The sequence below is a fragment of the Orycteropus afer genome, unplaced genomic scaffold, assembly GCF_000298275.1.
Source record: "Orycteropus afer afer isolate SDZICR_OR568_19922 unplaced genomic scaffold, OryAfe1.0 scaffold00097, whole genome shotgun sequence".
In the NCBI taxonomy this organism is placed as follows: Eukaryota; Metazoa; Chordata; class Mammalia; order Tubulidentata; family Orycteropodidae; genus Orycteropus; species Orycteropus afer.
The window spans coordinates 5,874,630-5,889,444 of NW_006921684.1; the positions used below are offsets into that span (position 1 = coordinate 5,874,630).

Sequence of the window (14,815 nt, forward strand, 5' to 3'; positions counted from 1 at the left end):
TTCAAATTGGGCTGTTTGTCTTTTTATTATTGAGTTATTATTAATGAGTTATAATAGTTCTTTATATATTCTAGACACAAATGCCTTTCAAATATATGCAAACTTTTATCCTATTTGTGGCTTGTCTTTCTCTTTATTTTTTAATATCATCGTTAGTATAATAACAAAAGTTATTCACTTCATAATGCCCACTTTATCTACTTTTTTCTTTTGTTGCTTATGATTTTGGTGTCATATATAAGAAAACATTGCCTAATTCATTTGTGAAGATTTACACCTGTGTTTTCTTCTAAGCATTTTATAGTTTTAGCTCTAACAATTAAATCCTTGATCCATTTTGTATTATTTTTCACATATGGTATTCTTTTATTTTTTAAGTGTTGTGATCTTGGCTATCATGCAAGTCTGAACAGAGCCTTAAGAACATATCTCTCTGCGGAGTATAACCTTGAAACTTCTAGACATGAAGGCTTAGACATTATTGAGAATGCAGTGGACAACTTAGAACCCCGGAGTGATAAGCAGAGATTCATGGAGATGTACCCTGCTGCATTTTGCCCACCAATGAAGTTTGAGTTTCAGTCACACATGGGTGATGAGGTCAGTACTTGATTATTTTAAAGCTTACATATTGTCTCTTCACTTACATTTTCCCCATTTGTTGTAACTCACCAGCCTTAAGAATTCACAGGTGTTTCCTCTTGCTGCCCCTTAAGATCAGTCACTACACCTTTTAAAGCAAGAGTCAAACTATCAAATGCCTAAATAGGCCAAGGAAATAATGGTGTAAACTGGCCTGGATGTAAGTACTGAACTGACCAGGACTAGTTTTTCATCTCCACACTTTGGAATTCAAATTAAAAAACAAAACACTTTACTGATCCAATAGAATCTATATGAAGCCTCCTTGTCATCTTGATTTAATGGTTCAAACCCACCAGCCACTCCTCAGAAGGAAGATCTACTTCCATAGAGATACCGCCTCAGAAACCCAAGGAGGGTTGCTATAAGTTAGATCGACTCAACGGCAGTGAGTTTGATTTTTTTGTATACAGAAAAGTAGGAGCACTGGTGGTGCAGTGGTTAAAACATTCAGCTGCTAACCGAACAGTTGGTGGTTCAATCCCACCAATCTTTTTGCAGGACAAAGATAAAACAGTCTGCTTCCTTAAATATTTATAGCCTTGGAAACCCTATGGGGCAGTTCTGCTCTGTCCTGTAGGGTCAATATGGGTTGGAATCAGCTCAATGGCGGTGGGTTTTGGTTTATACAGAAAAATCATTTTAAGTAGCAGGAAAAATGGAGAGAGAGAAAAAAATGCAAAAATCATCATTTTAAGACTGAAGTTGCCTCCAAACCGATAAAATGAGCATTAGAGATGATATATTATGTCTTATATTCTTTATATTAATTTAGCTTTTTATCCTATTTACAAAAAATGAGATCTGGTTAAGGTAATTATGAGTTACAGTTGTTTATATTATTGTCAGTGGAAGGAGAAAACAAGAACCAATTAATGGAGCGTGCTATCTAGCACTTGGTGTCCAGCTGTGCAACACAATACTCATAGATAAAAACAATTTTAGCTTATGGTGGTGACATTCTCTTTTTAAAATAGATGCAATTATAATGCCTTGGCAGATTTCTTTAATGTCATAATTGCCTCTGAAAATACCCAGTGTTAAAACATGTAAGATATATCAAAAAGAAAAAAAACACCAAACCCACTGCCGTTGGGTCAATTCCAACTCATAGCTACCCCCGTTGGCTTTCTAAGGTGATAAATCTTTAGGAAAGTAGATTGCCTCATCTTCCTTACGCGGGTGGTGAGTTTGAACTGCAACCTTCTGGTTAGAAGTCAAATGGCTCAGGTACTGCACCACCAGCATTCCACAAGGTATATATATACTTCAGTATTTCTCATATAATCCTATGTTTGCTGATTTGACAGTATGAATTACATGATTGGAAAAGAGAAGCAAACTTTATGCCAATAGTACGTGAATTTTGACAAGCAGGATGACTGGCTTATTCCACCCAGGATTATCTTTTGAAAACCAAACCATTGTTATGCTTTGATTTTTCAGTTGTTGGATGTGTTACACATGGAATGTTAAAATACTTCACACAAATGTTCATAGCTTTTATTCATTTATTGTTATTATTATTCTTTAAACAAAGTGAGTCTGTTGCCCCTTTTTATGACTGGTTCGACCAATGAGCAGTAATCTCTGTGGTACTTTGGAAACTCCATGAAAGGCCTGCCTCTCAGCTGAGAACATTTTTATGGTAAAGGACATAATGCAATGTTACTATAATGCTTTAATTTTGAGCTTATTCATAAATGAGATTACAACCAAAATATCTTTCCGCCAAAGCCTAAGACGAGTGGCCTCATCAAGTTCAAGGCGAATCATGTAATTTGATTGAAATTGGTAAGAGGAATCAATCATTTTTATCAACCACTAATAGTGGTTGAAAAAAAACAAAAATAATCATTCACATTTTCTGAGCTCTTACTGTGTACCAGGCACATTTCTAAGTGCTTTATGTACATTACCTTATTTAATCCCTACAAAAAAACCTGTGGTGGAGGGATTTTCTTATCCCCATCTTACAGATGAGAAAACCCACACCTCAATCTACTGCCTTCCTTACACACACTTGCATGTCACATTTGAATTGTCCTTCATATTCTGCCCTGTGACCTGTATTCATAAGGAATTTCCATACATGTGACTTTTGCATCAGAGCTCATCAGTCTCCAGGAACTGTCCTGTTCTTAGAGGGGTGCTTCCTGCAGCTGCTTTCTTTCCAGTCACATCCAGGCCAAGCAGCTGCATTCTGCTCTTGCCGCTTACGTAGCAGGTCCATCCATATTTAAAACTGAATTTTTGAGGCAGTTGTTAAAAGTAAATATGTAATTGGAATCTTGAAGGGATCAGCATGATTCATCTGGCGTTGAAATAGAAGAGAGTCTCTGGAGGCTGGCTTGACTGAGGCCTGTTGTAACTGCAGATTTTTATTTCCACATCAGGTCTGTCAGGTCAGCGCTCAGCAGCCCGTCCAGGCGGAGCTCATGCTCAGGTACCAGCAGCTGCAGTCACGACTGGCCACACTCAAAATCGAGAACGAAGAGGTGAGTATGCTTTCTACCCCATAAGTAATCTGAATTTCAGTGTAAGTGGAAAGTAATTTTCACATGATGTTTGCAGTCTCTTCATCATGCTATATCACAGGCATTTTCAGGTAAATCAAGGTGCCTATAAATACTCTTTGTAGAGGATAAATGTAAAAATTCTATGCTATACAATAGACTAATACTTTACCAGAGATTTGCTACATACACATCTAAACAAACAAACAAAAACATCAGCCCCTTTGCCCTTGAGTCAATTCCAACTCGAAGGCAACCCTATATGTTACAGAGTAGAACTGTTCCATAGATGTCTTAGTTACTTAATGCTGCTATAAAAGAAATACCATAAATGGGTGGCTTTCACAAACAGAAACTTACTCTCTCATGGTTTAGGAGGCTAGAAGTCTAAATTTGAGTGACAGCTCTAATCCAAGACTTTCTCTGTCTGTTCTGGGGAAAGGTCCTTGTCTCCTTTCAATATCTGTAGCCATGGCATTCCTTGGAGATCTCCATGTATCCTGCCATCAATCTTCCCCTGGGTCTAGGGGATTCTTAGTGCAGGGACCCCCAGGTCCAAAGGATATACTCCACTCCCAGCTTTTCTTTCTTTGTGTCTAACTCCTTTCTCTATTTATCTCTTATAAAATAAAAGGTAGGACTTGATTAAGGGTGTGACTTGAGTCATGCCTCTTGTAAGATTGTGTCTCATGATATAGCTCACCCTAATTCTGCCTCATTAACATATAGAGGTTAAGATTTACAATATATAAAATGGAGGATCATTACATCAGATCACAAAATGGGAGGACAGCCACGCAATGCTGGGAATCATGGCCTAACCTCTTTGAAACATATTTGGGGGGATACAGTTCAATCCATGACAGTAGAATTTTCTTGGCTGAAATCTTTATGGAAGCAAATTGCCAGGCCTTTCTTCTCTAACAACACGACTTTATTCTTAAATTGTAATTCATACTGAAAATAGTTTCCATGGATTATCAAAATAAATATATGTGTCCAAGAATATGAAATACATCATGCACAGGAACTTTTGACTAACATGTTAATTTAATCCTAAATCTTAAAATTAGTACTTTTGTCTTAGTGTTTTTCTATTTTCTGAATTTTTGGTAATGAACATGACATTTCTGATCTAATTATTATAAAACTTACATATTAAAATCATACTTGAATGAGAATAGAAAAATGTTTATTTGCTGACATTAGTGCATTTAAATGGATATAACATACAGTGTGAATTATTACGATATGTTGAGCCAAAAAGCAATAAATAATTCAGCTGCCTGTTTCTGAAATTAATTTAATTGGATCCATATTCTACTAAAATAAAATTATGAACCACAGATGTTTTTTGTATTAGCCAGGGCTCTTATTTGTAATTTGTAGAAACCCAAGTCAAAGCTAACATATAGGTCAGTGCTTGCCGTGGCCTCAGACAAGATTGGATCTGTTTTCAGATGATACTATCAGGACTCTTTCTTCCTTCATTACTTTACTGTCATTGTATATATTGGTGGAATTTTATTTTTCCCTCATAATGGAGGTAGATCCAGGGCTACATGTTCCCTACGGATTGCCATCACAGAAAGAAAGGCACACCCATTCCTCGTGTCCTTATCTCTTAAAGAAGATACTTCATTGACCTGGCTTATGTCATGCCTACTTCTGAGCCAACCATTATATCCAAGAAATAAGATTCTCTCATTGGCCAGCTCGGCTATTTTGTCCACTCATATAACTCTTTGTATTGCTGCTGTTGTTGTTAGGTGCTGCCAAGTCAGTTCTGACTCATAGCAACCCTATGTACATCAGAACAAAACACTGCCTGGTCCTGCACCATTCTCACAGTCCTTTCTGTTTGAGCCCATTTTTGAAGCCACTGTGTCAATCCATCTTGTTGAGGGTCTTCCTCTTTATTGCTGACCCTCTGTTCTACCAAGCATGATGTCTTTTTCTTGAGACTAGTCCCTCCTGGTAAGGTCCAAAGTGAGTGAGACCAAGTCTTGCCATTCTTGTATCTAAGTAGCATTCTGTCTATACTTCTTCCAAGACAGATGAAGGAGCCCTGGTAGTACACTAATTTAGCACTCAGCTGCTAACCAGAAGATTGGTGGTTCAGACCCACTAGCCACTCAATGAAAGAAAAATAAGGCAGTCTACTGTGACCATAAAGGTTACAGCCTTGGAAACCCTATGGGGCAGTTTGCTCTGTCCTGTTGGTTCACTGTGAGTTGGAATTGACTCAAGAGCAATGGGTTTTGTTTTGAGGAATACTGCTGGTGTAGTGGTTAAGTGCTCAGCTGCTAACTGAGAGGTTGGTGGTTCAAACTCACCAACCACTCCACAGGAGAAGGATGTGGCAGTCTGCTTCCATAAAGCTTATAGTCTTCAAAATCCTATTTTATTTTATTTTCATCCCACTGGCATGTTTTGGGCTATGTGGATATGTGTTTGTTTCTGTTAAGAATGAGTGATGTGTTTCTAGATGAATATAGTTTAGTTAAAACTCATTGTAGCTTTCTGGCCTCCATTTTTCCTGGAAGAACCAAATCACCCCTTATTCAAACTTACACATTTAAGTTGAAACCAGCATGATTAAGACTCGAATCTCTATGTAAACTCCTGCAAGTGAGCCTTCCAAAAGAAAGCCATTACTTGAGGTAATGTTTTAGAGCTTAGGGTTTCGGTTAGGCATCACAAAAAAAACTCGCCTAATTCAGTTTGCTCAATACTATTAGACCTACAGTTTGTATTTCTAGTGATTTCCAGGTTGTTTTTTTTTTTTTTTTCATGTATATCCTCCTGCTGTTTTATTTGGAAAACATTCTCTAAACACTAAGAAAATAGTGTTTTATATACCAAGTCATAACTGGCAGCCCGCAGACCTGTTTTGTTTGGCTCTCACGGGGTTGGCCTGTTAAAAGTGAAAGGACTGGCAATCTTGGGCCTGCATTTCTTCATGAAGTGAAAAGCTTGGGCTTTTGAGTTCTACTTTGTCATAGTTACTTTACTCCTGATTTTCTTATATTGTACATTGTTTTTATTAGTTGCCCTTGAGTCGATTCTGACTCATGGAGACCTAAACCAAACCCCAAACTCACTGCCATTGTGTCAATTCCAACTCACAGCAACCCTATAGGACAGAATAGAGTTTCAAGGCTGTAAATATTTACAGAATCAGAGTGTGTCATCTTTCTCCCATGGAGCGGCTGGTGGGATCAAACCACTGACCTTTTGGTTAGCAGCCTATTGCTTTAACCACTATACCACCAGAACTCCTTTCATGGAGACCTAGCTGTATTTATTTGTGTTACCTGCTTGGCCTCTGAAGGCCTTTGAGTGTATGACCCTTAAAGTATGACCCTCTGGACGTAACATGGAGGAGCATTGTCCTTACAAACTGATAGAAGCAGGCCATGCTTTTTAACGGTAATTAAAAAGAAAAAAAAAAACAGAAGCAAATGACTTGGATTGGCCTGAAGTTTCTTGTGAATATGACTGGTGGTTTATTGTATGTTAGACATGAAACAAAACTCACTGTAGTAAAATGGGATTCCCAAAGGAAATAAGATTTAAATTGGATTTTTGACCATCAGTAGATTTTCATAGGTGGGCTGGTAAGTGGGGGAGACCCTACAATACATTTCAAGATGTCCAGGGAGTAAGCATGTTGGTCATCACTCAGATTCTCCTTGGGAAGGAGCCAAGGTGAAGCTGAAGTCATATTGTGAAAAGCCTTCATAGCCAAGTTAAGGTATTTTGATCCTGTGGTTCAGTTCAGTAATAAATATTAGTTGAGTACCTTTCATATTCCAGATATTGTGCTAGGTATGGAAAGTACAAAGATGAATTAAGCACAATTAGCATCTGTCTGATGTGAGAGGAAGAACACAATTTATGTAATGTGAAAAATAAAGGTAATTTGGCAACATAGCTATTATTACTGATTTGGTCCCTGTTTAGCACTTACTATAAATAAGAAACTTGCCCCCTGTTCTACAAATATGAGCCCGGATAGAAATTTGACATATTAATATCAAACCAACATGCAGTCACTCCTCATTATTTGCAGATTCCGTATTTTCAGCTCTTTGCCTACTCAGTGATTTTTTTTTAAAAAAAATAATATTTACTTGTATTTTTGGTGAAAGTTTACACAGAAAAGTAAGTGTTCATTTAACAATTTCTACCCAAATTATTCAGTAACATTGGTTGCATTTTTCACAGTGTGTCAACATTCATTGTTTCCCTTCTGGTTGTTTTGTCTACTTATTAAAATTTATTTGTAACCTCAAAATCGATACTCAATGCACTACACATGTGCAGAGTGGTAGAAAATTTGTCCCTAATGTGCACATTCCCAGTTGAGGTTGAACAAGGCAATGCTCTGGCTTCTTGTTTCAGCTCTCATCATGTATTGTAAACAAGTTTGTGTGTGTGTGTGTGTGTGCGTGCACGTAGTCTATTTAGTGCCACATTTTTCACATTTTTGTGGTGGTTCTTGGTGATTTTGCTATTTGAAGTTGCCCCCCATGCATCATGCTAAAGTGCTGGCTAGTGTTTCTAAGTATGAGAACCCTGTAAGGTGTTTTACAGAGAAAATGTGTGTATTTCGTAAGCTTGGAATGCTGTTGGGTATGAGTTCAATGTTAATGAATCAACAATATTAAATAAGGTATCTACATAGGTGTATTCACATTGTAATAAGTCATCAAGCTGTGTCATCATTTAGAATCTGTGCATTTTTCTATAACTAATTATACTTCAAGGATTTTGATAGGTGGTGCAGTGGTTAAAGCATTTGACTGCTAATCAAAATGCCAGTAGTTTGAACCCACCAGCCACTATGCAGGAGAAAGATGAGGCACTCTGCTTCTGTAGAGATTTACAGCCTTGGAAACCCTATGGGACAGTTCTGCTCTGTCCTATGGGGTTAATGTATGTCAGAATCAACTGTGTGGCTGGGTTTGGATTTTTGTTTTGTGTTGTTTTGTTTTAGTTATGTTGTTGTTGTTAGGTGGCGTTGAGTCATCTCTGACTCATATAGTGACCTTGTGTACAACAGAACGAAACACTGCCCAGTCCTGTGCCATCCTCATGATCCCTGCTATACCCATCGTTGCAGCCACTGTATCAATCCCTTTTTTGCCTTCCCCTTTTTTGCTCATCCTCCACTTTACCAAGCATGATATGCTTCTCCAGAGAATGGTCCTTTCTGACATGACCAAAGTAGATGAGACAAAGTCTGGTCATTCTCACCTCCAAGGAACAATCTGGCTACACTTCTTCCAGGACAGATTTGTTAGTTCTTTTAGCATTCCATTGTACTCAGTATTCTTCACCAACACCGCAACTCAAAAGCATCAACTCTTCTTCAGTTTTCCTTATTCATTGTCCAGCTCTCACATGCATATGAGGTGATTGAAAATACCATGGCTTGGGTTAGGTGCATCTTAGTCTTCAAGGAGACATCTTTGCTCTTTAGCACTTGAAGGAGGTCTTTTGCAGCAGATTTGCCCAATGCAGTACATCTTCTGATGTCTTGACTGCTGCCTCCATTGGTGTTGATTGTAGAACCAAGTAATATGAAGTCTTTGACAACTTCATTCTTTTCTCCATTTATCATGATGCTGCTTATTGGTCCAGTTGTAAGGATTTTCCTTTTCTTTATATTGAGGTGTAATCCATACTGCAGACTATAGTCTTCAATCTTCATCAGTAAGTGCTTCAAGTCATCCTCACTTTCAGCAAGCAAAGTTGTGTCATCTGCATATAGCAGGTTGTTAATGATTCTTCCTCCAATCCTGATGCCACATTCGTCTTCATATAGTCCAGCTTCTCGGATTATTTGCTCAGCATGCAAACTGAATAAGTGTGGTGAAAGGATATAACCCTGATGCACTCCCTTCTTGATTTTAAACCATGTTTCAACAGCAACCTCCTGGTCCTAGGTTCCTCAGTATAATCAAGTATTCTGGAATTCCCATTCTTCTCAATGTTATCCATAATTTGTTATGATCCACACAATGAATGCTTTTGCACAGTTTTGCATAAAACACAAGTAAATATCTTTCTGGTATTCTTTGCCTTCAGGCAAGATCCATCTGATATCACCAATGATATCCCTCTTTCCACATCCTCTTCTGAATCCAGCTTGCATTTCTGAAAGTTCTCTGTCAATATACTGCTGCAACCACATTAAATTATTTTCAGCAAAATTTCACTTGTGTGTGATATTAATGATATTGTTCGATAATTTCCACATTCTATGGAATCACTTTTCTTTGGTATGGGTACAAATATGGATCTCTTCCAGTCAGTTGGCCAGGTAGCTGTCTTCCAAATCTCTTGGCCTAGCCAAGTGATTGTCTCCAGTGGGGCATTCATTTGTTGAAACATCTCAGTGGGTATTCCATCAATTCCTGGAGCCTTGTTGCTTACCAATTCCTTCAGCGCAGCTTTGACTTCTTCCTTCCATACCATTGGTTCTTGGTTAGATGACACCTCCTGAAGTGGATGAACATCAGCCAGGTCTTTTTGGTACAGTGACTGTCTGTATTCCTAACATCTTCTTTTGATGTTTCCTGCATCATTCAATATATTGGCCATAGGATCTTTCAGTATTGTAACTTGAGGCTTAAATTCTTTCCTCAGTTCTTTCAGCTTGAGAAATGCTGAGCGTGTTCTTCCCTTTTCATTTGCTAACTCCAAGTCCTTGCACATTTCATTGTAATAATTGGCTTTGTCTTCTTGAACTGCTCTTTGAAATCTTCTCTTCAGCTCTTTATCTTGTCATTTCTTCCATTTGCTTAAGCTACTCTCCATTCAAAGGCAAGTTTCAGAGTCTCTTCTGACATCCATTTTGGTCTTTTCTTCCTTTTCTGTCTTTTTAATGACCTTTTGCTTTCTTCATGGATGATGTTCTTGATGTCATCCCACAATTCCTCTGGTTTTTGGTCATTGGTGTTCAAGGCATCAAATCTATTCTTTAGATGGTGTTCTGGTTACCTAATGCCACTCTGACAAGAATATATACCACAAATGGGATGGCCTTAACAAACAGGAGTTTATTCTCTTACAGTTCTGGAGGCTAGAAGTCCAAGTTCAGAGTGCCAGGCTCAAGGGGCTGTGTGAAACCTTGGGCTTCAGCTCTGCCTCTTACTCCTGGCCCACTGAAGCTAGAGGCATCCCTTCACTCAGGCAGCTACTGGCTGCTGAGGCTAACAAGCCCAAAGTCAACAAATGAAATGGCACAGTCCCAATGTTACCAAACTGCATGGCAGGCCATTAATTCAGGTCCATTAGGAGTCCCAAGGTTAGCAGAACATGGCAAGCTGCTGAGCAATGACACGCTACACACAGGGTTCAAGCATGCCATAAGCTAGAGACCATTCCTCAAGACTTCTCCTTATATATAGGAAGCAGACCACATCCCTCAAGCACCTACTCAGCTGCTCACATATATTCCACCGTGGAGTTGATTACTAGTCTCATCATGGGGAATACTACATCCAGCTGCCCAGCCACTCAACCAGACCTAGCCAAGTTGACACACAAACTTAACTATCACAATTCCACCCCTTGTCAACTTGGCACCTGTACAGATGTTCATTGGGTGGCTTCTGTACAGCTCTCTCTCACTGGGTAGTTCTAATCCCCTAGTTCATGATAACATCACCCCCTTGGCCTGGCGGGCTCCATTCCTCTACCTCTTGGGCATGGTAGCCCTGCCCCCTCTCTCTTGGGGAGCATCTCTGGCTCCATCCCATTGGTCCACATGAACAAGCAGCCCCACACTCCAGAACCAAGTTGGTGAAGATCTAACTCTTTGAAATCTAGGGGGCTGTGGTGGTTCCACCTCCAAAGACCATGGTCCTACCCTTGAGGCTACAGCAACTCTGCTTCACATTTCCTTGGTCTCTCCACTTCTGCTGATTAATGCCAAAGGCAACTCACTCCGCCAGAAATCTTCCTGCCCCCAAAGCACTCAGCTTTCTTGCTCCATGGGCCAGCCAACCTGCTCCTCCATTTCATGCCAGTCTTTTCTACCAATTAATGCCCAAAGGCAACTGACTCCATCAGGAAGCCACTTGCACAATGGCATCCAGCTTTCTGCTCTGTGGGCTGGTAAGGCTGTCACTGTCTCATGCTGGTCTCTGGGCTCTGTTCCTGCTGTTTCTCATGCTAGTCTCTTGGCTCTGCTCCTGTCATCTCTCATGCCGTATGCTGGGGTCTCTCTGCCAGGGTCTCAGGTCAAGGATGCACTCCACTCCTGTTTCCACATTTTAGGTATCTGTCAGAGCAGCAGCCCACTCTTGGTACCATATTTTGTTCTGATTACCTAGTGCTGTTCTGATAAGAATATATACCACAAATGGGATGGCCTTGACAAACAGGAGTTTTATTCTCTTACAGTTCTGGAAGCCAGAAGTCCAAGTTCAAAGTGCCAGGCTCTAGGGGCTGTGTGAAAGCCCTTTGGCCTTGGGCTTCAGCTCTGCCTCTTGCTTCTGGCCCACTGAAACTAGAGGTATCTCTTCACTCAGGCAACTACTGGCTGCTGAGGCTAACAAGCCCAAGGTTGACAAATAAAATGGCACAGTCCAGATGTTACCAAACCACACTGCATGCCATTAATTCAAGTCCATTGAAAGTCCCAAGGTCAGTGGAGCATGGCAGGCTGCTGAGCAATGACATGGCTACATGCAGGGTTCAAGCATGCCATAAGCTAGGGACTGGTGCCCAAGGCTTCTCCTTATATAAAGGAAGCAGACAACATCCCTAAAGCAGCTACTCAGCTGCTCACATAGATTCCACCATGGAGTTGATTACTAGTCTCATCATGGGGAATACTACATCCAGCTGCCCAGCCACTCAATCAGGCCCAGCCAAGTTGACACACAAACTTAACTACCACAGATGATCTCTAAATTCAGGAGGGATATTATCAAAGTCATATTTTGAATCTTGTAGACTTCTATTAATTGTCTTCAACTTCAAGTTGAATTTGCATATGAGCAGTTAACAGTCTATTCCACAATTAGCTCCTGGCCTTGTTTTAGCTGAAGATACTGAGCTTCTCCACCACCTCTTCCACAAATGTAGTCAATCTGATTCCTGTGTACTCCATGTGGCAAAGTCCACTTGTATAGCTGCTATTGATGATGTTGAAAAAAGGCATTTGCAATAAATAAGTCATTGGTGTTGCAAAATTATATTATGTGAGCTCTAGCATTAGAGAAGCCAGGGCATCCAGGACAAAGTGAGCAAGTGGCAGAGGGATCCAGGTAAGGGGAGGGATCCAGGCCCCAATTCCCAAGTGACAGGAAAAGTGGAGGGGAAAGGAAAGGAAAGCCAGGGTGTCCAGGACAGAGTGAGCAAGTTGCCTAGGGATCCAGGTAAGGAAAGGGACCCAGGTCTCAACCCCCAGGCAGCAAGAAAAGCAGAGAGGTAAAGAAAGGAAAGCCAGAGGGACCAGGACAGAGTGAGCAAGCAGCAGAGGGATCCAGGTAGGTAAGGGGAGGGACCCAGGCCCCACACCCCAAGTGGCAGGAGAGCAGAGGGGAAAGGAAAGAAAGCCAGGGAGATTAGGACAGAGAGAGCAAGTGGCAAGGATCCAGGTAATGGGAGGGAAGAGAGGTTTCTAATAGCTAAAAGAGATAAACCTGTCTGTCAGTTTGTCGTGCTCTGGTGGCATGTTGCTGTGAGGCTTGAGGCTGTGCCACTGGTGTTTCAAATGGCAGCAGGGTTGCACATTGTGCACAGGTTTCAGCACACCTTGCAGACTGAGACAGACTAGGAAGAAGGAGGAGGCCATCCACTTCTCAAAGAATTAGTCAGGGAAAACCTTATGAATAGAAAAGAAACACTGTTACATTACTAGGCAACTATATGAATAGCCCAGAAACACTGTCTGATACAGTGCAGGACTACAAGCTACTAAGGTTGGAAGGCTCTCAAAATAGGACTGGAAAAGTGCCACATGTAGAGCCAACCTTACTGATATGAATAAAGTAAAGCTTTCAAGACCTTCATTTCTTGATGTGACACAACTCAAATTGAGGAGAAACGGCTGCAAACATCCATTAATAATTGAAACAGGGAATGTATGAAATATGAATCTAGGAAAATTAGAAGTTGTCAAAAATGAAATGGAACACATAAAGTTCAATATCCTAGGCATTAGTGAGCTGAAGTGGACTGGTTTTAGCCATTTTGATCAGACAACCATATGATCTGCTGTGCTGGGAATGACAATTTGAAGAGGAATGGCATGGCATTCATCATCACAAAGGATATTTCAAGATTTGTCCTGAAGTGCAATGCTATCAGTGATAGGATAATATCCATACGTCTACAAGGAAGACCAGTTAATATGACTATTATTCAAATTTATGCACCAACCACCAATGCCAAAGATGAGGAAATTGAAGATTTTTATCAATTTCTGCAGTCTGAAATTGACCAAACATATGATCAAGATGTTTTAATTATCACTGGTGACTGGAATGCAAAAGTTGGAAACAAAGAAGAATCACTGGTAGTTGGAAAATTTGGCCTTGGTGACAGAAATAAAGCTGGAGATTGCATGATAGAATTTTGCAAGACCAACGATTTATTCCTTTTTTCAACAACACAAATGGCAGTTATACACATGGACTTCACCAGATGGAATACACAGGAATCAGATTGACTGTATCTGTGGTAAGAGGTGATGGAAAAGCTCAGTATCTTCAGCCAAAACAAGGCCATGAGTTGACCGTGGAACAGACCATCAAATGCTCATATGCAAATTCAACTTGAAGTTGAAGACAATTAAAACAAGTCCAAGAGAGCCAAAATATGACCTTGAATATATCCCTCCTGAATTTAGAGACCATCTAAAGAATAGATTTGATACATTGAACACCAATGACTGAAAACCAGAAGAATTATGGGATGACATCAAGAACATCATCCATGAAGAAAGCAAGAGGTCATTAAAAACAGGAGAAAAAAAAGACCAAAATGGATGACAGAAGAGATTCTGAAGCTTGCCCTTGAGTGGAGAGTAAACAAAGCACATGGAAGAATTGACAAGATAGAAGAGCTGAACAGAAGATTTCAAAGATTAGCTCGAGCAGACAAAGCCAATTACTATAATGAAATGTGCAAAGACTTGGAGTTAGAAATCCAAAAGGGAAGAACATGGTCAGCATTTCTCAAGCTGAAAGAACTGAAGAACAAAATTAAGCCTCAAGTGGCAATATTGAAAGATCTATGGGCAAAATATTGAATGATGCAGAAAGCATCAAAAGAAGATGGAAGGGATACACAGTCACTGTACCAAAAAGCACTCCATTTCAGGAGGTGGCATACGATCAAGAACCAATAATATTGAAGGAAGAAGTTGAAGCTGCACTGAAGCAATTGCTGAAGAACAAGACTCCAGGGATTGATGGAATACCCATTGAGATGTTTGAGCAAACTACAGGATGCCCTATAGGAGGCACTCACTTGGTTATGCCAAGAGATTTAGAAGACAGCTACCTGGCCAACTGACTGGAAGAGATCCATATTTGTACCCATACCAAAGAAAGGTAATCCCTCAGAATGGTGAAATTATCAAACAATATTATAAGTATCACAGGGAAGTAAAATCTTACTGAAGATAATTC

At 40.0% G+C, this 14,815-nt stretch overlaps 1 protein-coding gene across 1 annotated transcript in view; it reads left to right on the forward strand.

Moving 5' to 3' along the window:
* Positions 1-14,815, forward strand: part of SRGAP1 (SLIT-ROBO Rho GTPase activating protein 1) — a 460,449-nt gene that overhangs the window by 373,588 nt on the left and 72,046 nt on the right. The window contains 2 exon segments of the mRNA XM_007942730.1: positions 379-600; positions 3,039-3,140. Of these exon segments, the coding sequence (XP_007940921.1) occupies positions 379-600; positions 3,039-3,140 (324 nt within the window).